Below are 26,855 nucleotides of genomic sequence, written 5' to 3'. Positions count from 1 at the left end.
TTCTGCCCTCATGAGAGTGCCCCCCTCTGATGCTGGCGGGAGAGCGGACGTTAGTTCCCAACTTAGGTTCTGACGCTTAGTGAGAACAGCGCTATTATTGTGTACCAGACTCTGGCCCACATACTTTATATGCAAACACTGAATGGGATATGTTTATACTAAAACAAAAGAAGTTGTTCATTTGGAATTTGAATTTAACTGGGCATCTTGTATTTTTATTTACTGAATCTGGCAACCCTACTTGGGGTCAACCCCACTGTCCTACATGGTTAAATAGAAAAGATCTATGCTTAGGAGTCACAGAGATCTGGGTCGGGTTTCTGCTTCCATCATTTGCTTGCTGTGTGGTCTTGGGGATATTACTTCACTGCTCTGATTGCTAGTTCTCACCTGTAAGTGAAGGTCCTCAGGACTGTTGTAAGAATTACATTTTTTTAATGCCTTTAAAGTACCTTACACTGTGTAATTAGGTGCTTCATGAACATGAGCTCTTATAATTCTTTTTTCATTTCTTTGGGTCACTATTCTTAATTCAGGAGAAATTAGATCATTTGTTGGTCCCCTTGGAGAGGATATGGGTAAGAACATACGGCAGGAATAATTGGAGCCTCCTCGTCAGAGACATTGAGAGAAATGAGTTGGAGGCTTACACAAGCGCATTCTTGATACACACTTTCTCCTTCTAGATCCGTGTCCTGTAGCCAAGAAGGCAGACCCCAGACCCACTTTACACAGACATGCTGTACTTGTCTTTTGAATAATATAAGATGGAAAAAAGTGACACCTGGGTAATCAGGTGTCCTTGATAGTAGGCACTATGAAGCTTTTGTTTAAAAAGTACACAGAAAGTAAAAAACCTTAAAGAAAACATGAGACTATGCAGAATCTGTTACCTGGCAAAGGAGGAGGAGATCAATGTTATCTGGTATCCTTAAGTCTGAAAAAAGCTGTCAAACTTTCTGAATCCCCAGTGCCTTGAAATGTCAGTGTAAATGGAGTGACAAAAGCATAAAGCACATCTGAGCCTGGGCCTAATGATCAGGTTTTCAGTGTCTGTTCATTTATTCAGTAAATACTGGCTGAATAAGTGTGCTCAGTCCTATGAGAAAACGCATGTGACTAAGTCATGGCCTGTGCCCTTGGTGGGGTCAGAGTCTGTTGGGTGAGACAGGCAAGGTGATGTGATGGTTAGGTGTGGTCCAGTGTGTTATGCTGTCCGGAAGAGGAGCCTGACTCCAGGTTTAAAGTCAAGGTTGGGTTCCCAGTGTTCATTCTGACTGCTGGGTAGAGAGAATGGCTCCAAGTAGAAGAGCCTGGTAGTAGAATGCTAGGGATTTAGGCAAGAGATGCTGTCCTGTGCCCAGGAGAGCTACTCTGGAGCTTGAGTCAGCTGCCATCGTGGCCATTGGAACCTTCACTCTCCATCTCTCCACCATTGTCATCATCATCTCTTTTGTCCTCCTTTATTTCAGGCCTTCAAGAGTGCACTGATGAGCTCCTACTGGTGCTCAGGGAAAGGGGACGTGATCGATGACTGGTGCAGGTGTGACCTCAGTGCCTTTGATGCCAGTGGGCTCCCCAACTGCAGCCCTCTCCCGCAGCCGGTGTACGTATGTATGGCCCCTCTTCCTTTGGCCACCCCTTCCCATGGACTCATAGTCCTCTCCTGCCAACCCAGGCCATCGCTGGCTTCTGTTCCTAGGGTGCTTCACCAGATCCCTGAAGTCTCTGGGGGCCCCTACCTCCTTCTTTGAGAAAGCAGGGAGTTTTAGCAGAACAGAATCATGGCTCAGGGGTAGACACTCAAATCGCAGTGCATGCTGTTTTAGCAATGCCACACCATCCGTCCTTCCTGACTTCATTCATCCGCTCAACAAAGGTTTCCCGGGCACTCACTGTTGCTTTGTCAGTTCCTGTGCTGACCACTGCGGCTATTGAGACAGAGAAAGTGTAGAACCTATTCTAAGAAACTTTATGTTACTCACTCATTCAAAAGATAATGTTTGAACACCTGCTGTGTGTCAGACCCTGGAGAATTCGTCGATGAGCAAGACAGACACTTGGGGAGCTGACCATTTAGTGAGGGGGACAGATGTCAAAGCAAAAACAGGAAACTGTGATACCGCTCAAAAAGTTAAATAATAAAAATACGAAAAAAAAAACCCACAAAGACACACTAATGGAGAAAATAAAGGGGGGGATGCTTTAGTTGGAGAAGAGGATAGTCTGGGAAGCCTCTTGAGAAGACCTGAATTAGAGTCAGAGCTAGGCAGGCGGGAAACGGCAACAGTCATGTTTCAGGCAAAAGAAAGAGCCCATGGGATAGCCCTGATGCAGGGCATTCACCATTGGAGGAAGTAAAGGACTGGGACATGTGATTCAGAGGGAGAGCCGTGTGAGGAGCAGAGATCTGGGCAGGAGCCAGTATTGAGGATGCATTGCAAGATAGTCCTTGAGGAGACAGTGGATGGAGTGGCAAGGGAGCCAGAATCTGGGCTGGGGACAAGCAAAGTCACCACCATGGTTCGGTCCCCAGCTGGTCGGGTGACTTTGTGCAGATCATTCCCTTTTCTGGGCCTCGCTGTCACCTTCTGTGAAATGGGGGGATGAACTCCCCTCTCTAAGAGGACCCTCCCAGTGCTCACCTTCAATCATTCTGTTATTTCTCACTTTTTTATAAAAGGAGTCCCCAGGATTCCTGCCCTCTGTGAGGGAGTATTGATTTAAGGATATTAAAAGGTTGGCTGATAAATTTGGGGATTGAAGAGAATGGCAGACGAGTTGGAAGATACTGTGTTTGAAGGCACTGCCAAGTTAATTGACAGTGAAGAATCATTGAGAATATATTTTAAATAAATGGAAAGCTAATCAACTTTCTGTGAGCACATATTGCCTGCTTAGATTAATTTACTGGATCCCACATCGATCCTGAAAGGGAGCTCTTCTTATCCCCCTTATGGACGAGGAAACGGAGGCTGAAAGAGGTGTAATTAATTGCCTGAGTCTATATAAGGGATTGGTGGTGGGTTGAATCAAAATTTGAAGCCACACTGAATGCTGTGCTCTTAATCTTGACACAAGCTGACTCTTTGGGGGCCCAGACAATACTGGCTGGCAAACAAACAACCTTCCCTGTCACCCCCGTAGGCTGCGGCTCTCCCCAACCGTAGAGCCCTCCAGCACCGTGGTCTCCTTGGAGTGGGTAGATGTTCAGCCAGCTATTGGGACCAAGGTCTCTGACTATATTCTGCAGCACAAGAAGGTGGATGAATACACAGATACAGACCTCTACACGGGTAAGTAGAAAGCCTATGACTTCCTCTTTGGCCGAGGTGGTGTGACAGAGAAGGGAACCTGGGATTTTCTAAATGCCTTTGGAGGCTTGGTGTCATCTGAACTGGGAAGTTTCATTGTTTAGTGATTGTCACCTAGTACCCACACCTGTGTGCTTTCTGGTATGATTTTCTGCAGGGGAAGGTAGGAAATTGTACTTGGAAAAATTCCTGATTCTCTTAAGTTGGATCCTCAAAGCCATATACTGAAGTGTTAGTTAATTCAAAAAATTCTACTTGGGAAGGCCTACATGTTGCATTTTTGAAGACCTTGACCTGTAACTATATTATCTCTGGGAGCTAGATGAGGAAATTCAAGGAATTGCCTATTCTAGTGAGATGTGCTGAAATAGTTGCCGTAGTGCTGGTCTGGCTCTAGGCAGGCTGGCAGCCTGGGTCTCTGGGACTGGCCTTGAGGCAGGACCTGAGGGCAGGCCTGGTACTGGGGTGTCGGGGGCCAGAGACCAGAGGAGCCACCAGCCTGCCTCTGGGGTGGGTCAGAAGCCTGAGTTGGTAGTAGTTGGCCTGGTGCTGGGCCCAGCTGGAAGCCTGGGTTCAAGGCTAATTTCCTAGAACTTGGGTTCCCAGGAGGACTAGGGAGCCTGGGCCCCAGGAACAGCCAGGGGCCTTTGGAGCTGGCAGATGCTGGGGTGGGTAAGGGGCCTGGGTTCATGAGAGCCCACTGGGAGTCTGGTGCCATGGAAGCTGCTGGGGCTCCTGAGCCGGCAGTTCCTGGGATGAACCAGAGGCCTGGGTTTGTACAGAAGCCTGCTGGGAGCCACGTGCAGCCATGGGAGTCGGCCCTGGGGTGCAAGTTGCGCGCTCACTTTTCCCTTTCCTTCCAGGATGGTTTCTCTCTCACTGCCCTGGGCTGCTGAGGCTTGGGGGAGAGGTTATGGGAGTAAAGTAAATCTATCTTTCCTACCCTCCTCAAAGCACATTATATTATTTTTGTACCTCACCCTGGTGCTATGAGATCCCTCACCTAGAAACCATAGTTCTTGTGAAGGTATTTCTGTGCAGATAGTTGTTGAAATTGATATTTCAGTGGAGGTGGTTGAGAGGATGCAGAGGGAGACAAGTGCTAGAAATTCTTATGCTGCCATTTTGCTAACATTAGTCTCTGAACGATTACCAAGTGTGCTTTTATAGATCAAGGAAGTGAATCCCAGAGAGGCCTGTGACCCTCCCAAGTCCCACGGCCAGGCTGTCTTACTCCCAGCGTAATGCCTGCATCTTTACTGATTATGCTTGGTGATAAAAGACTGAATGCTAGTTTGCTGAGGTTTTTGTTTTGTTTTAATTAGAAAATGGATGTTGAATTTTCTGTGTCTATTGAAATGATCATACAGTGTATGTTTCTTAGTTTGTTAATGTGGTAAATTACATTGAAGGATTTTCAAATGATTTAAAAGAAAACCTTGCATTCCTGGAATAAACAAATCTCACATGGTCATGATGCATTATCTTTTTTATATATTGTTGGACTTGTGTTAAAATTTTGCTTGGTTTTGGCATCTATGTTCCTGAGGGATTTTGATCTGTAGTTTTCTTGTGATGCTTTTGTCTGTTTTGTTGTCAGGATAATTCTGGCCTCTCAAAGTAAATTGCAGAATATTTCTCCTTTTTCATCTTCTGAAAGAGCTTGGGTGGAATTAGTAATATATATTTTTTAATTGTTTGGTAGAATTCGCCAGTGCAATAATCTGGGCTCGGAGCCTTTCTTGTAAGAAGGTTTTAATTACCAGTTTAATTCTCTGAGAGACATGGGGCTACTCAAGTTATGTATTTTTTTATTTGAGTGATTTTGGTAATTTGTATGTTTCAAGGAATTTATCCATTTCACATAAGTTGTAAAATTTACTGGTAAAAAGTTGTTCATGATATTCTGTTGTTATTCTTTTAGTATTTATGGAATTTATAGTGGTATCCCTCTTTCAGTCTTGATATTGGTAATTTCTCTCATCTCTCTCTTTCTGCTCAGTCTGGAAGGAGGGTTATGTAATTCATTTGTCCTCTCAAAGAGTCAGCTTTGATTTCACCTATTTTTGCTATTTTCTATTTCATTGATTTCTATTCTGATCTTTGTTTTTTCTTTGGCTTTGGATTTAGTTTGCTCCTCTTTTTCTGGATTTTTAAGGTGGTAGCTGAAGTTGCTGATTTGAGATTTTTCTTGTAAGTATTTCCTCTAATTATTGCTTTAGTGGCTTACCACAAATTTTTGATAAATTGGATTTTCATATTCTTTCAGTTCAAAATACTTCCTATTTTCCCTTTTGTTTTCTTATTTGACCCATGGTTTCTTTAGATGCATGTTACTTAATTTCCATATAGTTGAGGATTTTTCATTTATTTTTTCTGTAATTGAATTTTAATTTGATTCTGCTGTATCAGAGAATATACTTTTTTAAAAAATTGAAGTATAGTTGGTTACAATTTACTAGTTTGTGGTGTACAGCATAATGTCCCAGTCATGCATGTATATATACATATATTCATTTTCATATCAGAGAATACACATTTTATGACTTTAGTCATTTTAAATTTATTGAGACTGGTCTTATGGCACAGAATATGGTCTATCATTGTTTTCAGATTCCAGTTTAAACTCAAGTACATTCTTCTATTTATGGATGAGGTATTCTATAAATGACAATTAGATCACATTGGTCAATTGTGTTGTCAGGTCTTCTAAATCCTTCCTATTTTTCTGTCTTCTTTTTTGTGTCAATACTTGAGGGAAAGGCAGTGAAATCTCTGAAGATGATTGTGGATTTATCTGTTTCTCATTATAGTTCTATCAGTTTTTACTTTATATATTTTGAAGCTCTGTTATTTAGAATGTTTTACATCTTGATGAATTGATCCCTTTATCACTGTGAAATGATTGTCTGTATCCCTGTTACATGTTTTGCCCCCAGATCTACTTTTTCTGATATTAAAAGAACTACTCCAGCTTTCTTCTGATTAGTATTAAGATGATCTACCATTTTTAATTTTTTTACTTTTATATTATTTGTGCTTTTATATTCAAAATGTGTTTCTTGCAGCCAGCATATTTTTAGGTCTCAATATTTTCTTCTTTTAAAAATCCAATCTGACATTGTTACCTTTAAATTGAAGTGTTTAGTCCATTTATATTTCATATGATATTGCTGTCGTTAGGTTCATCTTGCTGTTTGTTTTCTGTTGTCCCATCTTTCTTTGTTTCCTTTCTTTTTCTATCTTTTTTTAGATTGAGTGTTTTTATTATTCCATTTTATTTCTTTTGTTGACTTTCTAGTTACAACTCTCTTGTGTTTGTTTAGTGGTTACTTAGGGTTTACATATGCATTTTCAACATATCACAGTGTACCATTAGGTGCTATTATAACACTTCATATACAGTATAGGAACTTTATATAGTATAATTTTATTTCTCCTCTCCAAGCCTTTATGCTGCATTGTTACACACTTTATTCATATACATAAGTTCCATAATTCATTATCATTTTCCTTAAATAGTAAATTATCTTTTAAACATATTTAAATAATAAGAATAATTTTATATATTTACTCATGTACTTAACGTTTTTGGTGTTCTTCATTCTTTTTCAAACATCCATATTTTCATCTAATTTCATTATTTTTCTGCCTGAAGGATATCTTTTACTGTTTCTTATATTTCAGTTCTGTTAATGATGAATTCTTCCTGCTTTTGCTTTTTTGTAAACTATGATTGCTGGGTACAGTCTTCTAGATTGACAGATTTTTTTTCTTTTAGTAATTTAAAGATGTTACTTCTCTGTCATGCTTACATTATTTGCGTTGAAAAATCTGTCCTTATTTCTATTTTTGTTCCCCTGTACATGCATACCTTCCCCCCATACCCCTGGCTGCTTCTGAGATTTTTCTCTTTATTATTGGTTTAGAGAAGTTTTATTATTCATTGTGCTTGGGGTCCACTAAGCTTCTTGGGTCTGTACATTTATATTTTTATCCCGTCAGGAAAATTGGGGGCCATTATTTAAAATTTTCTTTTTCTTTCTGCCCACCTTTCTTCTCCTTTGGTGACCTAATATGTGCATTCTGCTGCTTGAAATTGTTCTTTATTTCACTGATGCTCTTTTCCTTTTTAAAAATTATTCATTTTCTTTTTGTTTCATTTTGGATAGTTCCTAGTGCTATGTTTTCAGTACTTTCTGCAAAATCTCCTCTAGTGTTAATCCTAGGCTGTGATTTCTTTTTCAACACAGACATTATAATTTTCACCTTTAGAAGTTCAAGTTGGATCTTATTAGTATATGGCATTAACTTTTTTGCTATATGCAATAGTTACAATGATGGTTTTAATGCCCTTGTTTGCTAATTCTAATGTCTGTGTCAGGCCTGGGTCCATTTGAATGGACTGATTTCTCTCCTCATCATGGCTTGCATTTTCCTTCTTCTTTGCATGCCAGGTAATTTTTGATTGAATGCCAGGCACTGTGATACTTGCCTTGTTGGGTGCTGGATATTTTTATATTCCTATAAAAATTTTTGAACTCTTTTCTGGGCCACAGTTAAGTTAGTTGGAAACAGTTTGATTCCTTTGAGTCTGGCTTGTACGATTTGTTAGGTAGAATCAGAACAGTGTTTAGGCTAGGGCTAACTATTCCCTACTGCTGAGGCAGGACCTTTCTGTGTGTTCTACACAATGACCTGCCCATGAATTACAAGATTTTCCAGTGTGGCTGCTAGGAATAGGCACTATTTCTGGCCCTTATATGAGCAGTGGGCACTGTTCTATCTAATCCTCTTGGGTTGGTAGGCTCCTTACATGTATCCATCGGTCAGTATTCTGCTGAGAATTTAAAGGGGACCTTCCACAGATCTCTTCGATTTTCTCTCTGTACAGCTGTCTCCTCTCAATTACTCTACCCTATAAATTCTAGTCGCTTTGGTCTCCCTGGACTGAGAACTCTGTCTTTTCAGTGCAAGGAATCTGCCAAGTTGCTGTGACCGAGAAACTCTCTAAAGGCCAGAAGCTTGGGAAGCTTTAGGGCTCACAGAATTCGTTTTCCATATTTCAGGATTTCTGTCCTTTGTTGCCTGATTTCCAGCTTGAAAACTTGTTTTATGCTCTTTTCTTAAAAAAAAAAAATTCTTAATGTTTCAGGCAGTAGGGTAAATAGTCTCTTTCTCTATCTAGACCGGAAATGGAAATCCAAGATTCTTCCTTCTGATTGTCCAGGAACCAGTGTTCTAATGCAAGAGTTTCTCTCTCTCTCTCTCTCTCTCTTTTTTTTTTTTTTTTTGGTAGAGATAAAGCTTCTTTTTAGTTATATGGCCTGGGGGCACCCCACAGAGATATTACCCCTTCTTCTTCCTGCTGCCATTCAGAAGTTTGAAGATAATGATATATCTGCCACCATCTTTACAGGTTCTTCTAATTCTTCCTTGTGCTACTTGACTTTCATTCTCTCCACTATCCAATTCTTGGTTTTTTGGGGGGGGGGGGTTAGTGGGCAGTTGTCTTTAAAGAAGCAAGATGATGACTCTTATGTCTTCATAACTTGGTATCCTCCCAGAGTGCCTGACAGTAGATGTTCAGTGTCCACTGAATTGAATTGTATATGGGTAGGCATATCCATGTGTTAACCTTTCAATTCCGACATCAACTCCTTGAGTGCTATGTGGTTTTATGTGGTCTTATGTAGTCCTAGAGACTAGCTGAGTACATAGAAGGACTTCTAAAATGTGTCATGATTAATTGATGCTGTAGATGGTTGGGGGTGGAATCTGAAGCAGAAACCTCATTTCTTTGCCTCTGTGCCACAATTACCATGTCTCAACTGTCTGGAAAGTGAACTTGGACCAAATATGAAGTTTAGTCCATTTGATTGAGTTTTATCTTAAGAGGATATAAGCCTAACTAAGGATTATGGGCTTTTTTAGAAAACCTGTCTCCTGCTTTCAGTTTTCACCACTTCTTCCTAAAAAATCTAGGGCCAGTCAGCATCTTTTCTGGATCCCAGTGTTCCTATCTGTGGAATGGAGAAAATTACACCTATTTCACTGGCTACTTTAAGGGTCAAATGTAGCACAGTTCCTGGCACATGGCAGGTACTAATAAATTTTAGTTGCTTCTAATTTCCACGAATTAAAAAAAGAAAAGGGAAAATTCAACGTTAGAAAGAAAACAAACAGAAATAAGGTTTAAGACTTGTTTTGTTAGAGAGTTAGGATTACTCAAACATTTGGCCAGGTGAGGTCAGAATAGGGAAATATGGCCTTTCTCTTTGATCTCTCTGGATTTTTGCTGGCAGCCGAGTCCAGTGCTGTAATTGTTTATTTATTCACAAGCTCATGCATGTGTGTGTGTGCAGATATACGTGCATACACACATTCTCTCTCACACACACACACACACACGCACACACACTTTATGACTGCCATCTGTTCAACACCCTTTTGAAATAGCTGTTGAAATGCTCACTCTCCCTCCCTGTCTCCCTCTCCTGCCCCCCCCCCCCCCAACCCCTGGGTTTGGCGCCCTCTTTGTTTCCTTCAGAGAAACCATTGCTCTGTCGGTTCTGGGACTCTTTTGGGAAAGCCAAGCACAACTAGCCTCCTGTTCCAGTTGTTTTGAGCAGAAATGGGGCTTGTTTTGGGGGGTGGCTGAATTCCCCGCACGCTAATCTGTCATCAATATTAAAAACAGACGTCTGGTTCTCCCACGTGGCCTCATCAGAGCAATTGGCATGGGTTTCAGCCTCTCGGGCAGGGGTAGATGCAGAGGCGGGAGGTGGGAATAAGAAGGAGGGCTGAGGCACAAGCAGATTTAATGAATCCAAATCCCATGTTTGACCTACGGAGAAAAAAAGGCTGAGGAAGGCGGGAGAGGGGTGGTCCAGAGGTTCCGCACACGCGTTAGTGGTGGAGTCAGTGCTAGAACGAGGCCTCTGGTTTCTTTACCTGCTCTCCCTGCCAAGTCCTAACATCTTTGCACCAGTCCAGATTACCTCTGGTGAGCTTTGCTCTTGTTGAGAATAAACCAAGAAGCAGATGGACATTAGGGGATATAGGGCATCTGTGTGTCTGGGCAGGATGGAGTATCTCGCCACCTGATGGCAGCTGGAGAGAAAGTCACCCTTCAGACTGTCATATATGCCAGTTTCTGAGAAACCCACAACTTTAGAGTAGAATGACCTTAAGCAGTGAGTCCAGCTCCCTCAATGTAAGTCTCAGAAAAGGGAAGACGAAAAGGGGAAGGGCCTCAGTCAGTGTCATGATCTCCCGCCACACTCCCCTGCATTTTCTTTGGTCGTCTGCTGGAATATTTTTTAACCTTTTAGAAATCAGAGACCCCTCTCTCTCTCACTGTGGGATTCCCAGCTTCAGCTTGTTTGGTTCAGGGCTGGAAGGCCAGTTGGCTCTGTTGGCCCCCACAGAGAGGCAGCAGGCCCTCTCCACCATCCCCCACATGTCCTCATGGAAGGCAGCAGCATCTGGAGCTGGTCAGTGCCCCTCTCTGTCCTGGCATCTGGGAGCCTGAAGGGCTGCTCCCCAGCTGATCAGCACAGGGCTCCCCTCCTGCCAGCTCTCAGCTCTCCTCTCTCTCTCTCCCTCCCTCCCTCTCCCTCCCCTTACGTGTGCCCCTCTTGATATATCTCTGCCTCCTCTGTGGTCTGTTTTGCTCCATGTCTCCTCCTGCCTTTGTCTCGGCCTGTCTTGTCCTGTCTTGGTCTCTTCAGGCTGCCTTAGGCATGAGCTGTTCACCTAGCTTCACCTAGATCTGGGTCAAGAATAATGTCCAGAATGGTCATAAGCCATCTCTGTCCACCCTCAAACCCATTCCCCATCCCCTCCCTCCCTGTTTCCAGTAAGTCCAATCCACGACTGAAAGGTCAGGCCCCACACCCCTCCCAACCACACCCACCATCCCATCTTAGACCTCAGACCGGAGACCTTCTCATGTGAAGGGGTGCAGTTGTGGAGGCGAGTTTGTGTGTGGAGCAACTCAAGGCGAGGGACAGCGAGGCCCCACATCCCCCAGTAGCCGAGAGGACAGTGGCGCAGCGGCCGTGGTGCAGCAATTACATCGAAGCTGTTTATGAAATACCGTGGAAATTACTCATAGCTCCTCAAGCTGCTCAGGCTGCGGCTGAGCCGTACCCTTTGTCTGAGAAGCTAGAGGGGCCCTCGCCCGCCTGCCGTCTGCCTGCCCTGGACCAACTTGAGGGAGGTGATGTCATTGGAGACTGGGCCCCACTCCCTCAGCCAGAGTGGAGGGGGGTGAGGGAAATATGTTTTACAGGGTGAGGTACAAACCGACATGACTGCAAACATCTGGAACTGATATTAGGTCCTCAGAAAATGTTTCTGTCACTCCAGCAGCTCTTTGGGTGAGAGGTTTCTGAAGTCAAGGGCCTCCAAAGGGAAAAGGTATTTGGAGGGTCTTAATTCTCTCCATTCCTCCATGCCACCCAGTCTGCCTCCTATAATCACAGAGCTTTTTTTTTTTTTTAAAAACAGTTCACAAAGCACACTCATTCATTACATTCACGTAAATGGAGCTCTTACTATGGTCCAGACACAGCAGAACATGCTGGGCATGGAATAGGAGCAAGGCAGGTGTGGTTCCTGCCCTCATGGAGTTTATACGTCTACTAGGAGATGGGTACAATTTAGCAAGAAATTACCCTAAGCATGATAGGTGATGAGTTAATTCAGATACCATAAGAGCACAGATTAGGGACTTCTAAACTCAGTCTAGTGTCATCAGTAAAGGCTACACAGAGGAAGTGAGGTGACTGTTCAAGATTCTGGTTCCAGTAATTAATCATACTGGTCAAGCCTTACTGAAGACTCTCAGCCCTCCATGTGGAGCTCACCCTCCGGCTGCAAAGACTGCTTTTCCAGTTTCACTTTCTCCCTGCTGCCACCTGTCACCATGCCTGACCTTAGTAGCAGCTGCCCATTATAGATGCCAAGCGATGAAAAGTTAGCTTTCCCTCTGTCCTCTCCAGAACCTCCTTCCAGGCCAGGGAAGAATTATGGTAGGTAGATACCTACCTCCCATCCAGAGACTTTGTCAGGATTATTCCATCCTGTTTTATGACCCTGAAATGCAGTCATTCCCCAAAAGGTAAAATCAGATAGAATCCAGCCTTCATCTTCCTGCCTCAACAGAAACTGTTTCTCTAACTATTAAAACTGCTGATTTGGAGCCTTCTCTCCATCTGTGCCCGTATCATCACAATAGATGTGTTCAAGTCCTCCTGGATTCCCTGCCCGGCAACCCAGTCTCTCACTTCCTCAGCCTGCTCATCTCCAGTGAACTTTTCCCCAGTCGACCTCAGCCACCCACTGCTAGTTCACACCGTGGAGTTGTCCTCCCATGACGCTGTCCCATCAAAAATCATTAGCTCCAGTATCCCACTTTCTGACCATTATCTTTTCTCAGGTTTTTGATCTTCCGTTCTTACCATGTCTGTCTTTTAACTCAGTAGGACTTCCTGTCCCTAGGTATCACTGCTCTACTTTATCTCCATCTATCACAATTTTTTTTAGTCATCTCCCTATCCATGTGCAAGGGACTGAATGTTTGTGTCCCCCCAGAATTCACATGTTGAAATCCTAACCCCCAAGGTGATGGTGTTAAGAGGTAGGGCTTTTGGGCAGTGATTAGGTCCTGAGGGCAGGGCCTTCATGAATTAGATCAGTGCCTCCCCCCATTTTTAACTGAAGTATAATCAGTTTACAATGTGTTAATTTCTGGTGTTCAGACCAGTGCCCTTTTAAAAGACACCCCAGAGAAATCCCTGGCCCCTTCTGCCATGTGAAATTATAGCAAGAAGAAGACCATCTATGGGAAAGTGGGCCCCAAATCTATTGCTTTCTTGTGCTTGGACTTCCCAGCCTCCAGAACTGTGAGAAAGAGCATCCCTGTTGTTGATACACCACCCAGTCTATGGTATTTTGTTGCAACAACCCAGTTGGACCAAGACACCATGAGGAATTCATGGTTTCATATTTGAATCAGTGTTATCAGCCACCTCCTCAGCTCTCTTGCCTTTCTGGTCTTCAGTTGCCCTGCTTGGCCAAACACCTGCACTGGATGCATGTAACAGCTCTCATCTTCTCCTCTGCTAGTACATACATCAGGTGGCTGGAGAAAAGCACACAGCTGAGGATATTGGCACCAGTATATTATCAATCACCAGTGCCAGCCAGGCTCTTCATGCTACCAGGCGATCCTACTGGACTTCTGTCAATTTACTTTCTTCTTCATCGTCCTTCGACCCATGACACCCTATCCTTCCTCCTCCTCCTCTCAGCAAAAGATTGTGTCTCCTCATTCACAGAGAAAATAGCATAGGGAGTAGGTAATCTTCCCTCCTTCACTATTTTAAATCTGTGTGCTGGCTTCTTGATGCCTGTCTTCCCCTTCCCTCCTGATACAATGTAGGAGGCGCCCTTCTTCCTCCTATTGCCCTGTTTCCTGTGCCCTACTAAGTCCCTAGGAAACTTTGCATATCAATGGTCTCCCTATATTCTAGGCTTTCAATCTCCCCTTATTTAGTAGATTATTTTTACCATCCTTTAAATGTGCTCATATGTTTTTCTTCTTAAAGCAAGCAAAACACTCCGTCTTACACTATAACTATCTCTCTCCTCTTCTTTATGAGCACACTTTTGAAAGTAGACTCTGCAGTGGCTGACTTCATTTCTTCAATGCGCACTCACCCCTCACCCTCTCCACTCTGTCTCCTGCTACCACCAAATTTACTGAAACATTTTTCTCCACAGACATCCGTAACTTCCATGTTACTAATCCAATGACTTTTTTTAGTCATAAACTTACTTGATATCTTCAAGTATTCTGCAGCCTTCACCATTCTCTTCTGAAACCTTTGCTTTTCTTGGTTTCTTTGACACTATACTCCTGGTTTTACACCCAGCTCTCTGACTCCACTTCAGCCTGCCTTGCAGACTGGGTCCTCCAGTCTGCTCTTTAAATCTTAAAGCTCCTTAGATCTGGGTCTCTCATCTTCTTCTTTTTTCCAGTTTAAACTCTCTCTAGGCTACCACACCCACTCCCATGGTTATAATCAATATATTCACTGCTTTTACATTTGCGTTTCCACCTCATTCTTCCCAGCTCTCTGTCTACATCCAACTGGCGGAAAGCATCTGCAGTTTGACGTCTCACAGGCAGGTCAAGCTCAGCGCGACTGAAACTGAGCCTGTTACCATCTCTCCACTAGTGTGCTCCTGACCAAGGGTTCGTTTACTCTCTCTCTGACTGGTACCACTACAAATTCAGCTCCTTGAAGCAAAATCCCAAAGTTTAACTCTTTTCTCTAGTTCATCCTCATATTCAGTTTATAACCAAATGGTTTTGCTTCGATCTCCATTATCTGTTTTCCCAGACTTATTGAGATATAATTGACATATAATTCTATCTCTTGAATCTGCTACTTTATTCCTACTCTCATTGCCTAATCTAAACTACCCATCATCTCTTGTGGTCACCTTCCAATCAGTCTTCACATTAGCCTCTCTCTTTCCCTGTCAGTTATTCATTCTAAAGCCAGAGTTATTCTTCAGAATACAGTACCTAGCACAGTGCCTGGCATGTCATAAGCACTCAGTAAATAGTTGATGAATAGATACCTGATCTATAAGTATCACCCTCCTAATTTATACCTTTTAAGAGCTTTCTACAACCCTTCTAACTAAATGAAAAAAAATTTGACGTGGCCAGTAAGGCTGTGAAGAATTGCTCTTGCCTACTATGTCTTCAGTCTTCTGTCTACTCTTGATATCACTAATTTTCTTTCCCACTTAGGTCTCAGCTTAAATGTCACTTATCTGAGTCGTTAGTTATATTTGGCCCTTTCATTGATTATGTGAATTTTTAGCATTTAATACTGCCTTGGTAGTACTTATTGCAATTATAATGAATGTATCTTTGATTTGGGGGAAGAAAGGTCGAGCATGTGCCTTTCTCACTGGAATACTAGCTCTTCCAAGGTGGAGTTATGTTCATCTTTTTCATAACTCTATCCCCAGTGCCTGATAAAATGCCAGGCAGATAGGGGCACCCAGTAAAGACCTGAAGTGTGAACAGGAAGTGGTGAGATGCAGTGAAGGTGGAGAGGTTGGGGAGGATGGAGAGCATTCCAGGTAGAGGCGAAAGCATGTGCGGTGACCCTGAGGTATAAAAGGCTGGTGTGCTGGAGTGTAAATTTTGAGTTGTGGAAATGAAAGAGAAGAGACTATGGAAGGGGTGAGACTATGGCGAGTTGTTTAAGGCATGTTAAAGAATGAAAGTTTGATCACCCTGGCTGCTCTATAGAAGATGAATTGAAGGGCCGTTGAATCTATTATCTCATTTTATCCACAAATTAATCCTTCCTAGTGGGAGGGAACTATTATCTCCATTTACAGGTGAGGAAGTTGAAGATCAATCTTGTAAAGTTGATAGTTGAAGGTCAAACTTCTGAGGAGGGTGGAATCAAGAACTGAATTTGGATCTCCTGACTGTTTAATCCACATTTCTTTCCATTTCTCACTGCCAGTGTGATACCAGCCAGAGGCCAGAAGCCCCTGAATTTGGGGCTCAAGAAGAAAGGCTGAATGGTCTTTTCTACAGAACTTCATTGCCCTTAGAAAGAATTCCGTATGGCAGTGAGGGGTGGACTAGGTAACCCCATCAGTAGCACTAAGGCTCAGCTTCTGCTGCCTACCTGGGGGGGTGGCCAACGTGGGGCTGAGAGGAGGCATCAAAGAGATAGCCAGAAGGTGAAAAGAGAGTATAAGAGAAGGGGTACAGCTGTAAGGTCTCTCCCTTCTCCATCCAACCTTGGGAGGTGGGAGAGAAGTAGATTTTCCCTCTAAGACACATTATTGATTGACTTTTTAAAATCTTAGTTAATTACTTCTTCATTGTTCCTTAAATCTGTCTGTTTCCTTCCCCACTAAAACCACTTTAGATAATTCCAATATAACTTTCTCACCGGGCTTCCCTGCCTCTTGTCTTGTCCCTGTATTTAATCTTCCTCTTGCTGCCAGGGTCTTATCTGTCTTTATCATGTTTTCCAAAGCATATTCCCCACATGTACTGTACTAAGGAAAAAAACATCAGAAGTAAACACCAATATTTCTCAGTATTGTTGTGAGCAACCAATGGAATGATATGTGATGTCTGTGAGATGCCTGTGTGTAGAGAATATACAATAATGACTCATCCTCTTTCTTTTATCCTTACCATGTTTGAAAATACACATTTTGCTCTTACTTACCTGAAATAGTTTGCCTTAAACTAGAGGTAGCAAGCCAGTGGCTACATCGTGTTTCTTAATATTTGAATAAGTTGTCATCATTTGAAATCTGGAAGATTTTTACATAAAAATCTGGATTCCTGGCTTCTGCTGAAAAAGAACAGTTTTTGTTAACCTTGGGCGCGTATACTGCCTGGCAGCAGTAGACGAGAGAGTTGAGCAGCAGCTGCCCACTGTAGAGAACGCACGTAAACTCTAGTTTGCCTTAGTCCCCTTTTTCCAGGGTGTCTGGCACCCATCCAACTACGTTAATCTGCATCGTCTGCTTTGCCCTGTAGGTATTTGAAGGTGTCATCTCTAATTTAGTCCAAGGACAGAGAACATCTTCCCTTGATAGTTTTATATTCACCATTTCTTGAAATATTTTCTCCTGCTATTTGCCATTACATGGACAGGGGGTTTGAGCTGAGTGTTGAATAACAACAGAAGTATCTTACTAAAATTGCTTTAATTTTTGCATGTTCACTCTGTGCCCCTCAAGACTTCTAGCTCTGTGAGGGTGTCTCTCTAGTTGATCACTGAATTCATTTGTTCATTCTCTCCTAGCACAGAGTATGGTTTGCAGTAGAAGCCAAATGGGTAACTATTAAAGGAGTCCACTAAATGAACAACGTAGAGATGCTGTAGTAAAGTCATCTATGAGTTTAATATAATTCAAATAGTTGCATGATGAGGTTACTCTTGTTATTCTAATTTTCACAAAAGCAGAATCTGAGGCTCAGAAGTAGCCCACTGGGTCATATGCTTCTAGAGTCCTAAAATATCATACGTACAAGATCCTTGCAGATCAGTTAAGCCAATCCCTTCAATTCAGATGAAAAGACTGAATTTCAGAGTCAAGGAATTTCTGATCGATCTCCTGATAAGTTCAGACTAGCATATAGGCAGGATCTCCTGGCTTCCAGCCCAGCACTGGTTCCTATACCATGTGCCTTTGGGAGTATCCAGGCTTGGATTTGTCTACCAACCCCATTTCCAATCTTCATAAACTTCCTGTGACTGAATTCCCTCTTCCTGAGTCATCCTGTCCTGCCTCCCAAGGAAAAGATTCTGGGTACATCCCTGGAGCCATGTGAGGTGAGATCAAGGAGTTGGCTTCACCTGACCCCAAACTTCCCAGGAAGAACTCTATTACCCTGCCCTGATCTGGCCTCCCCCACCCCTGTAGGAGAAGGTGAGGGTGGAGTACTCTGGATAGAGGGAATTTGGTTAGTAAGCAACAATGAAGATGGGCTTATAGGAGAACAATTATGAGCCCTATTATAATTGTTCTTTAATTCATAATTGCCAGGTTTCTCTCCAGGTCATCTTTGGGGATTGTTGACCCATTTAAAAGCCTCAGGCACAGCTGACATCAGTGATACAGGAGAGCTTCCCAACATATAGGAGTTCCATGGGAGTATTCCCTCTATGATTACAAAGGGCCTTTGGGAATCACAGGAAATCTGGAAGGAACAGTCGAGATCACAGATGAACCTCTACCCAATGTCCTCCAGCCACCCTTCACCCCTTACTCAGTCATTACGATGAGTAATAAGAATCAGAGAAGAAAAGTGACTAGACTGAGGTCATTTAAAGTTCGTGAGTATAATTCTGTAAGTCCTAGAAGACGTATCAGGAGTCCTGGAATAATTGTTGCCCTCAACACTGACCATGCAAGCACCAAAGTGTGCTTATGGATTTGGGTCCAATCGCTTATTATTTCAGACCTCAGGCAGCAGTCATCTCTCAGGGGCATCTGAGTTCCAGGAAGAATAATCTCCATTTTCAACAGCCAGCCATACATTGTAGTAGGCAAGAAAATAACTTCCTTTATATAACCAACCTTGAGATATATTTCCTTTATATTTGTAAAAGGGAACAATACAACTCAAACTCTTTCTCTTCTTGAGTTGGCTTTTAAGAAGCTGGTGTGTATCCTAATGTGAACCTAATGTACAAGGACAAAAATTAGCACTCATCTTCTTTCTCATCCTCAGACACATCAAGCTTCACTTCTGCTTCCCTCTGCCTAGAATGTCCTGCCCCCGGTTGTTTGGATTGTTAGCACCTTCGTCCTGGTTTCTTCATCCCATTGTCCTCTTCACTTAGAGGTCTCTCTCTCTGACCCCCCAAATATAAGGTTGCTTTTCTGTCACTCCTGTCACCTCCCCCAGTATCAGTGCTCTTACATCAGTTATCATTCTCTGAAATAGTCTCACTTATTTATGTTTTTTGCTTATTTATTTTTGGTTCCCCTTTTCTGAATGTAAGCTCTATAAGGTTGTGGACCTCAGCTGTCTCATTCCATGCTATACTCTTTGTACCAAGAATATAAATCATGCTATTATCAGAGCTCATGATACCAGACAGCCAAACCACGGGTGAAGAAGCATAAAGGTATCCAATATAAGAGAGCCGCAGTAAGAACGAAGCCAGAGGAGTAGCGTTTGTTAAGCGCCTGCTCCGTACTGGGAACTCTGATTGCACTACAGAAAATGCAAAGCTAGTTAAAGGGAAAGGGAAGAGAGCCAGCGTTTATTGAGCATTTGTATACTAGGTGTTTCTATAATTTCAATCATCAGAATTATTCTGAAGTGGTTATTATTATCTTTATTTCGCAAGATGGGAAAATCAAGGTTTGGGGAGGGCAGAGTCACTTGCCTAGGTGCATATAGTTGTTGAGTGACAGTGTTAGCATTTGAACCCAGTTCTTTCTCACTCAGAAGGCCATGCTCCTTGTTTCTACTCTTGATAGCTTTCAAGGAATCCCTGCAGGGGGAAGAATAAAAACAATGTTGTAAATGAAAAAAGGAGAGGATTATGTAGTAAAAAAAAAAATACAAATTTTAAGTGGTGTGTTTTTGATTGGGGGTGTGTAAGAGGGGCTGGGCATTATTCTCATGGCAGAAATCATGGGAAAACAAACTCAGAGTCACTTGGGTCATATCCTGGCTCAGGGTCTGAAGGTCTCCACGTTCGTGCATTGGGAGCAGATGTGCTATCGTCAGGTGCATGATGAAGCACACCTTTCTGAAGGTCACATCTGGCTATTCTGGAGCAGCTGAGCATCTCGGGGGAGTTCTGGGCCTGCAGCATAAGGAGATGTTACAAGTGATGACGAAACTGGAATCCCATGAATAGGTGCAAGCGGCCGAACCCCAAAGTGACAGCAAAATCAAACGTCAGTGAGACTGGTGCTCCTGATGTTTGCCACCTAGAATTAGCTACATGGGCACATGTCTTGATGATTATGTAGTTTAGAAATGGGACCCTTCTCTGCATGCTAATTTAATAATAGTGGCTCATATTTTTAAATTCATTTTTAGCTGACAATCAACTAGAGACTCTCTATTGTGTGCCCAAGTTGGTTCCAGGCGCTGGAGAAATGTTAGAGATAGTTGAATTACTGTAATTCAAAGTATAGGACATGTATTCATCCTGTTTTGTTTTGGTTTTCATTTTGATTAACCTAAACACAAAGCCTGAGCAAGGATTGGGAGCAGGTGGTTTGCTTGATAAGAATACACAGGAAACAGTTGTCAGGTAGCTTGGGCAGTGACTCCAGAAGGAGAGAAAGCCAATACAGGGATGTGTCCACAAGATTATTACTGAGGTGGTGCGGGCTTGATTCCAAAACAAGACCTCCTGAGAAGGAGAGGAGTGCCCCCTAGAGTTGCTGCCTGAGGATGTAGAGCTGGAGTGTGTCTGCTCTGGCCCCCCGCCCATGATGTTTGAAGATTGTGGTTCCTTCCACTGAGAGCTCCCATGGCATGAAGGAAGACCTCGGGCCAGAAAGCAGAAGGATATACCTGGCATGTGCTCAAGGTGGAAGTTATTGGAGCAGCACAAAGTGAGTCCAAACTCACACTGGAACTGTCCACTGCAGCTGAGGCTGAAATCCGAGACTAGGGATGTGCAGTGACCCGAAGGATGGCCTTACGTACTCTTTCAGAAAATGTGTATATTGAACAACTGTGCAAGCCAAGCGTATTGCTGTGTTCTTGGAAACCAATAGGGAACATGATAAATTCTATCCCTTCTCTTCGAGCACTCAGTCTGGGGGGAGAGAAATGAAAAACAGGCAACTTGCACGATAATAGAGTAAAAATGAAATGCAACTAAATAGATACAAAAACTTACAATGGAAGAAAGATTAGTTTAGTTCGAGGAACTGGTAATTAAGGAGGCCTCCATGAAGAACGTGGCCTTTGACCTCAGCCTCGAAGGATGAGAAGAATTTTAATAGTAGAAATAAGTAAGAGGAAATTCAGACAGAGAAAAGATCATAAAGCAAAAAAGAAAGACATGCAGATAGAAAGGAAAGGTACCTAGGGGAGCATAGCATGAGGGAGACTGGAGTTTGTGGTCAAGGGGATGAGTGCCTTGAAGGCCAGACTAAGATGTTTGGAGTCTCTTTTCTGGGCAACGGAAAGTGGTGGAAGGTGTTTATGCACCTACATTGTGATTAGAACACACCTTCTCATTCTCAGTTAAGAGTGACGAGATGCAGGTGAGGTATCATGGGTGGTTGTGGTGTAGAGTGATCCCCTCCGTTCTTGGCTTATAGAGGGCCTTGGCAACAGAACAGAGGCTCTAATTTGGACAAGTGGGATCAAGGTAAAGATATAAAGCAGGTTAGCTCCCTCCAGACATTCTCTGCCTTTGACGTCCACATGGAGAATGGCATTAGCATTTCATTCCACCAGCCAGGACAGTTTGATAATTTTTATTAATGTGTGGCCTAGTGAGTTTCCTCAGCCTTCATCCATCAAACACTGCATCGTGCCTTCAAGAGTGGCCCACACCCAGTGCCTCGGAAGCCCATATATCATGCCTCGAGGCAGGGAAGCAGATTCCCTTTTATCTCCCTTGCAAAAGCACAGATGTTTGGAATGTCAGTAAATGCACCCAGCCTTCTCGGGGGTTCAGGCACAGCTTCTCCCTGGATGACCTCTTTGGAATCCTCATTCTCAGTGCATTCCGGGCAGAAGAGTGCTCCTTTTGTTCCTTGAGAGCTGCCTCTGCCTCACTCTTCCAACCCATGTGTCATGGGCAACAAATTTGTGTGGCCACATCTGCCTTGTCTCAGCTGCCCAGCCCATTTGCAAGGCAGATATTAATTGGCATCTGAAAAATTTTATACCAGATGCATGGCTTATATTTAGACTCCACCCACATCTCCCCTTTATCATCTGAAGAAGGAAAGTGACATTACAAATGGCTGGGTTGCAGGAGACCTGACGTAACACTGAGTTCCTGTGTGATCTTGGGGCTCCTCCTTGGACCTCATCTTCCCCATCTCTGAAATGGGGTGATTGAAACAGATCACCTCGAGGCCTTTCTGTCTTTAAGATTTTATGATTTCAAGCCTCTAGATTATTAAATGCCTATACTATCCTCTATTCATTTATTTCTAGCAGAGTGCCTTTATTTTTCAAAACCCCCTTGGAAGTATAGCATTCATACACAAGAGTACACCAATCACAAGTGTATATCGTGATGAATTTTCACAAAGTGAACACAGTCCTGTAACCAATACCCAAATCAAGAAATAGGACATCGCCAGCCTCCCGGAAGCCCACCCTGTGTTCCCATTCAGGCAGAGCCCCTCCCTCAAGGCTAAATCATTATCCTGACTTCTATTAATATGGATTAATTTTGCCTGCTTTTTAAGCTATGTGTAAAAAAAAATACAGTATGCATTCTGTTGGGTCTGGGTTCTTTGGCTCACTGTATTTTGAGATTCATTTGTAGAGTTGTAGAGTATTGTTATTTTTATCATCAACATCATCATCATCATTTCTCTTGTTCTCAAGGGAAGCTGCTATTTAAAAAGATGGCAGCAGTTTTTATATCTAGAGACAGCAGGTTAGCTTGGAGCTGAGCTTTTTTGTCTGAGAACGCTCTCGTGAGTGGCGTCTTAGCTATAGAAAGGAAAGGACAGTAGGTGTTCATCAGTTACTGGGGGAAGGATTTGGTGGTAGCATTTGATGGCTTGAAAAGGGCTACCCATTCAGTGACACTTGGTACATAGAGCTTGAGGGGAGCAGATATGAAAATTCCATTTTAAACTGCGTTGCTGCTGGAACAAGTGGGTGGAGGATGCTGATCGCCTTCCCTTGTAAAGTATAGAACCCCTCAGGTGGGTTAAGATTGTCCCCACATGGAGGGAAGCTCAGCATGAGGGAGGAAGAAGTCTGACTGGTGCATCAGGCTCAAAGCCACGTGTACACAGCCCCCTTGGCACAGTGGGCATGACCTGGGAATGAGGAATGAAATGTACTCTAAAGAGCTGTGCACTCGGGAGCCTGAGCCCAGGCCTCCTGTGGCTGAGGGAGGGGGAGTGCCCTCCCTTGGAGAACTGCTGTGGTCTGCGTAAGGCAGCTTTCTAACGCCTCCCCCTTCACCAGGACCTGGCATAGAGCATTCAGAGCTCCTGTTTCCTGAAGTGATGTCACGTGACAGTGGCCGGGATTACAGACAAGGGAGGATGGAGACCTGATGATGTTGTCTCTTCTCTTGCCACAAGGCACCAGGAAGCCTTGACTGAGAAAACCTCTAGAATTCCTTCACAGTTCAAAGGGAGAGGGGTTTAGCTTTGAGAGAGGCACTGGTTCCTGGGCAGTGTGTGCATGTGGAACCAAGAGACAATTATTCCAAACATTTAAAGGAGTGTTTGTAGTCAAGTTGATGAAATTGTCTGCAGATCATTTGTTCACTCACTCACTCATTCATTTAATAATTATTGAGTTTCTGTTAACTCTCTAGCCAACATGCTTGGTGCTTTCAGAAGAAATACATCTTCAACTACCATCTTTTCTTCCCTTCATTTTTTCATTCCTCCTATCTTTTGTAAAGTAACAGGTATATTGACCAATGGTTAAAAGTTTCCTTGTGGCTGCACCCCTTTCAATACGGTTGATGTTGGGAGGGTATATAGCTCAGTGATAGAGCGTAATCTTAGCATGTGTGAGGTCCTGGCTTCAATCCCCAGTACCTCCATTAAAGAAATAAATATGGTTGATAATGAAGCATTTAGTGGGAAGAGTTATCTTCCTGGAACATACGAAGCACTGAATAGATATTTGCTAATTTGGGGGATCATTTTTATCACTATAGAATTATGTGACCTTCTCTCACATCCACCTCCCCAAATCAGCTCTCTAGACCTCAGTTTTCCCGAAGAAAAGAGAAGAGAAAATTGTTGTACAGGTCCATGTGTAAGTTTCCTTGTAAGTCTCCTGCTTCCTGGATCCCAGAGTGATAATCTTTTCCTTTATTTATCTTAAGTCTCTATGATGTGGGTCAAGCACCCCTGTAAAAATGGAAAACCCAGCCATTTTTCAAAAACATTGAGAACTATATATTTAATATCTGTGCATTTGGATGTAAAGAAATATTTCTCAATTTAAAAAAATCAGTGTGAGATGTCAGAGAAGAAAACTATCATTTATCGAACCCTTTGGGGTAATGCCATTCAGTACTAAAAATGAAGTAAGAAGTCTATCGTTCCATTTTACTGATGAAAACACTCGTGTTCTGAGATGCTAATGTATCCAAGGTCCAGTGGTTTCATTTTAACCCACTGTTGTTGCAGAGCCCACAGAAGTTGTAACTGGCTCTACCTCCTCCATGAAGCCTTTCCTGATTCCTACCCCAGGGTCCATTACAGTTCTGAGTTCTGAGATATCTTTGCTCCAGAAACCCTGGCAGAGGCACCATCTCATCTCTGTCACTGCCCCCACTGTCTCTAGCTAGTGAATAAACAGAGACTTTCAGTTCCCAAGGCTGTCAATCGGCTCTATTTTGTAAGTCCTAAATCTGCTGCTAAAGTGTTTTACAAGATACAACCAAACAAAAGCAAGTCTTTGAACAGAAGGTCACAGTTTTGGAAAGGCCTGTTTGGGTTTTAAAAACTAATGCTGCGCATTAAATTCATCTTAAGCAGAGCTGAATTTTCCCTCTGGATAAGAGGGATGTATTTTCAATGACCAGTGTCATCTGGGATCCTGGAAAGCAGAGGGTGGATATTTTTGGCATGGTTTATACCCAGTGCCTCATTCTTCAGTTGACTCAGGTTTCTGGGTGGAGTTTCATCCTGGACCTAGAACAACAGTCTGGCTAATTTCCCCTCAGGTCGCTCTGAGTGACAGGAAAAAATACTGGGAACCTTTCCACAGGGCAGCGATGGAAATGAGACCTTCAAATTCTTGTCTGTATGGAAGTACAAGCACTTTAAGACTGGAAGACTGAGAAGGAGATGCTGCAGTGCTTCTCCGGAAGGGCCTGGGCATAGACACGAACATCTCTTGCCTTTGGGTCATCCTTCTGTTTTATAAACCCCCTTTCATACATTGTCTCAGCAGCTACCTTACAGTAGTCCTACAATGTGGAGTATCCTTGGGCTCTTTTTCCAGATGTGAAAACGGAGACTCAGAGAGGGAACGTGGTTTAACCAAGGACACATAGCTCGTAAGAGGTACAGTTGGGGTTCAATTATTAAGGGCTCTTGCTCTTGTTGCCAACCAGCTACCCTGCAAGGGCCTACAGTCAATACTTCCAGCAACTCCTAGAAGCTTGTATCTTATCCCTACTATACAAAAGAGAAAACTGAAGCCTGGGCACGGTAATGTGAATGGCTCAAAATTAATTATATGGCTCGGTCCCCAGCGGAAGTTATCCCAGTTCATCTAACCGTGAGTCCATACCAGGTCTCTTTTAATAATCCTCCACGTGAAAAGAATGGTTCACTCCAAAGCTGGCCTGAGATTTAGATGCTCTGTAACTGTGTGGCTTTTTAATATGACCAGTTGGTTTTTGGAAAGCAGGTTTCACTAGCTATGAATTAGTGGTCTCTAGTAGACAAGCAGCTGCTGGTGAATTCGCAGAATCTTTAACTTGAGAACATGGCTTCTTTCTAAACTCAAAGTCTCTGTCAAGATTTTATCTTAAAGGTCTCATTCTTGAAATCAGTCATTCATTAGCCAAAGTCTAAAAGACCTTCTCAGAGTGATTACTTCCATTTTCTGTATATGTCTGTATGCAGACACTGTGCAAAGGACATCAGATAGACTTTCTCAAATCCTTACAGTAACTCTGTGGGCTATAAATTGTTACTTCCTTTTTAAAGAAGAGAAAACCGGTGTTCAGTCAGGTGAAATCACTTGTCCACTGCACAACTAGGATCTGAACAGGACCCATCAGAATCCCTGCTCTTTCTGGTGTGGACAGTGTTTTTCAATGACTGAATCATAGACCATCAATGTTGGAAGGGACTTTCGATATTATCCAAGTCACCTGCCTACCAACTTCCATTTTAAGGATGCGCAAAGTAAGGCCTAGATGAAGAAAGGGTTTATTCTTTCAGAGGAATTTCCCCACATCTGCATTAGTCTAATCAAGTAGATTTTGGAGACTGGTACTTGCCTGTAGGATTCTCTGGGTATTAAGTCTGTGTATTAAGCCGATCATTGATACCAGTCTAGTTGTCCTGGAAGGAGTCAGAATGCACCTGGAGGTTACCCAGAGCTCCAAGACAAGGGGAGAAGAGCTTTCTTCACCCTCAGGGCTCTCCTAAAGCCAGGACCTTGCCTTCAGCATTGTTTGGGGGATGGAAACACTGAAGTTCGGAGGGCCACATCACTCAGATTTCCCTGGAAAATTCCTGTAACAAATGACCCACCCATTCTCATCTTCTCTCCTTCTTCCTGTATGAGACATAACCCTTGCAACTGGGTTATGTCGCATCTCACTTTGTTTGGAGAGGATAAGATTTTCCCTCCTCTTAATTGAGTGAGTGAGCCCTTGTGAGCTCACAGATCTAATCTCGAGATGTGGGTGGGTTAACTTTGGTTATTGAGACATAATAGGAAATAGTATTTTGGAGAGTTTGGGTTAGAGGGAGTGATTGAATCTTTTCCTCAGTCAGAGGCCTTGCTTGGGGGAAGGCTAGGGTTTCTCCCTTGCGGAGGGGGCCCCTCTAGCTCTGAGACAGTCCGCTCAGTGGTTCTCTCTGAGATAAATGCATACATGACGAAGGCTGGGGAGACAGTGTCTGCCTCCGGGTATGCACTCTTTCCCCACTGAGGCCGTAACTTACTGGACATTTCAGACTCAAGGTTATGAATGGATGTGACATGCAGGAGTTCTGGACATGAGATTCTCTTTGGTTCTGACGTTAATGGACCAATTTTTTTGGCAACTTTTGGGAAGTTGTTTCTCCTTTCAGGCT

General features: G+C 43.1%; 1 protein-coding gene across 7 annotated transcripts in view; it reads left to right on the top strand.

The window, feature by feature from the left end:
* The window catches only part of ASTN2 (astrotactin 2), an 849,846-nt gene that overhangs the window by 658,554 nt on the left and 164,437 nt on the right, over positions 1-26,855 (top strand). For all 7 annotated transcript variants that reach the window (XR_010382793.1, XR_010382792.1, XR_010382791.1 and 4 more), the window contains 2 exons: positions 1,473-1,606; positions 3,148-3,296. Coding sequence is in view for 4 of the 7 variants with exons in the window: in XM_064490458.1 (XP_064346528.1) it covers positions 1,473-1,606; positions 3,148-3,296 (283 nt within the window). In the remaining 3 variants the exon portion in view is untranslated. The remainder of the gene's footprint in view (positions 1-1,472; positions 1,607-3,147; positions 3,297-26,855) is intronic.

This window comes from Camelus dromedarius, chromosome 10 (genome assembly GCF_036321535.1).
Source record: "Camelus dromedarius isolate mCamDro1 chromosome 10, mCamDro1.pat, whole genome shotgun sequence".
Classification (NCBI taxonomy): Eukaryota; Metazoa; Chordata; class Mammalia; order Artiodactyla; family Camelidae; genus Camelus; species Camelus dromedarius.
This window is presented reverse-complemented; position numbering and strand designations above follow the sequence as displayed.